This window comes from Phaethon lepturus, unplaced genomic scaffold (assembly GCF_000687285.1).
Source record: "Phaethon lepturus isolate BGI_N335 unplaced genomic scaffold, ASM68728v1 scaffold24443, whole genome shotgun sequence".
Taxonomy (NCBI): domain Eukaryota; kingdom Metazoa; phylum Chordata; class Aves; order Phaethontiformes; family Phaethontidae; genus Phaethon; species Phaethon lepturus.
The window spans coordinates 10,366-10,697 of record NW_010530154.1 but is presented as its reverse complement, the minus strand read 5'-3'; the positions used below and the strand labels follow the sequence as shown (position 1 = coordinate 10,697).

The 332-nt window shown below is 56.9% G+C and overlaps 1 protein-coding gene across 1 annotated transcript in view; it reads right to left on the bottom strand.

Annotated features, from left to right (window-relative positions):
• Positions 1-99: 99 nt before the first annotated feature.
• The window catches only part of SLC7A10 (solute carrier family 7 (neutral amino acid transporter light chain, asc system), member 10), a gene marked incomplete at its 3' end in the record, with an annotated part of 9,338 nt that continues 9,105 nt past the window's right edge, over positions 100-332 (bottom strand). Inside the window, exon 6 of the mRNA XM_010284194.1 lies at positions 100-277. Coding sequence (XP_010282496.1) covers positions 100-277 — 178 coding nt within the window. The remainder of the gene's footprint in view (positions 278-332) is intronic.

The window sequence follows — 332 nt, the reverse complement described above, 5'->3', positions numbered from 1 at the left end:
TTTTAGTGCCGATGCGCCAGAGGTTAAGCAGGTCCCTGCAGACCCGAGCGCAACCAGCGGCCCCGAGGAGCGCAGCGAGGCACCGGGGTGCCGGCTTACCTATTCCCCTATTTACACACTTTGGTTTATTTCTCCAGTAGACTCCCAGAAAAAACACTGGCACTCCGGTTAAAATGATAATGAGTCCAACTCCACAGACGACCGGCTCGGAGTACAAGCTGAAGATTAGCAGAAATGCCCAAAACGCCAGGTAGGTGATGGGGACGAGGAGGTTCACCTGCCGGGAGAGAGCAGAGCAGAGCACGACCGTGCAGCACGGCAGCAGCAGCCCA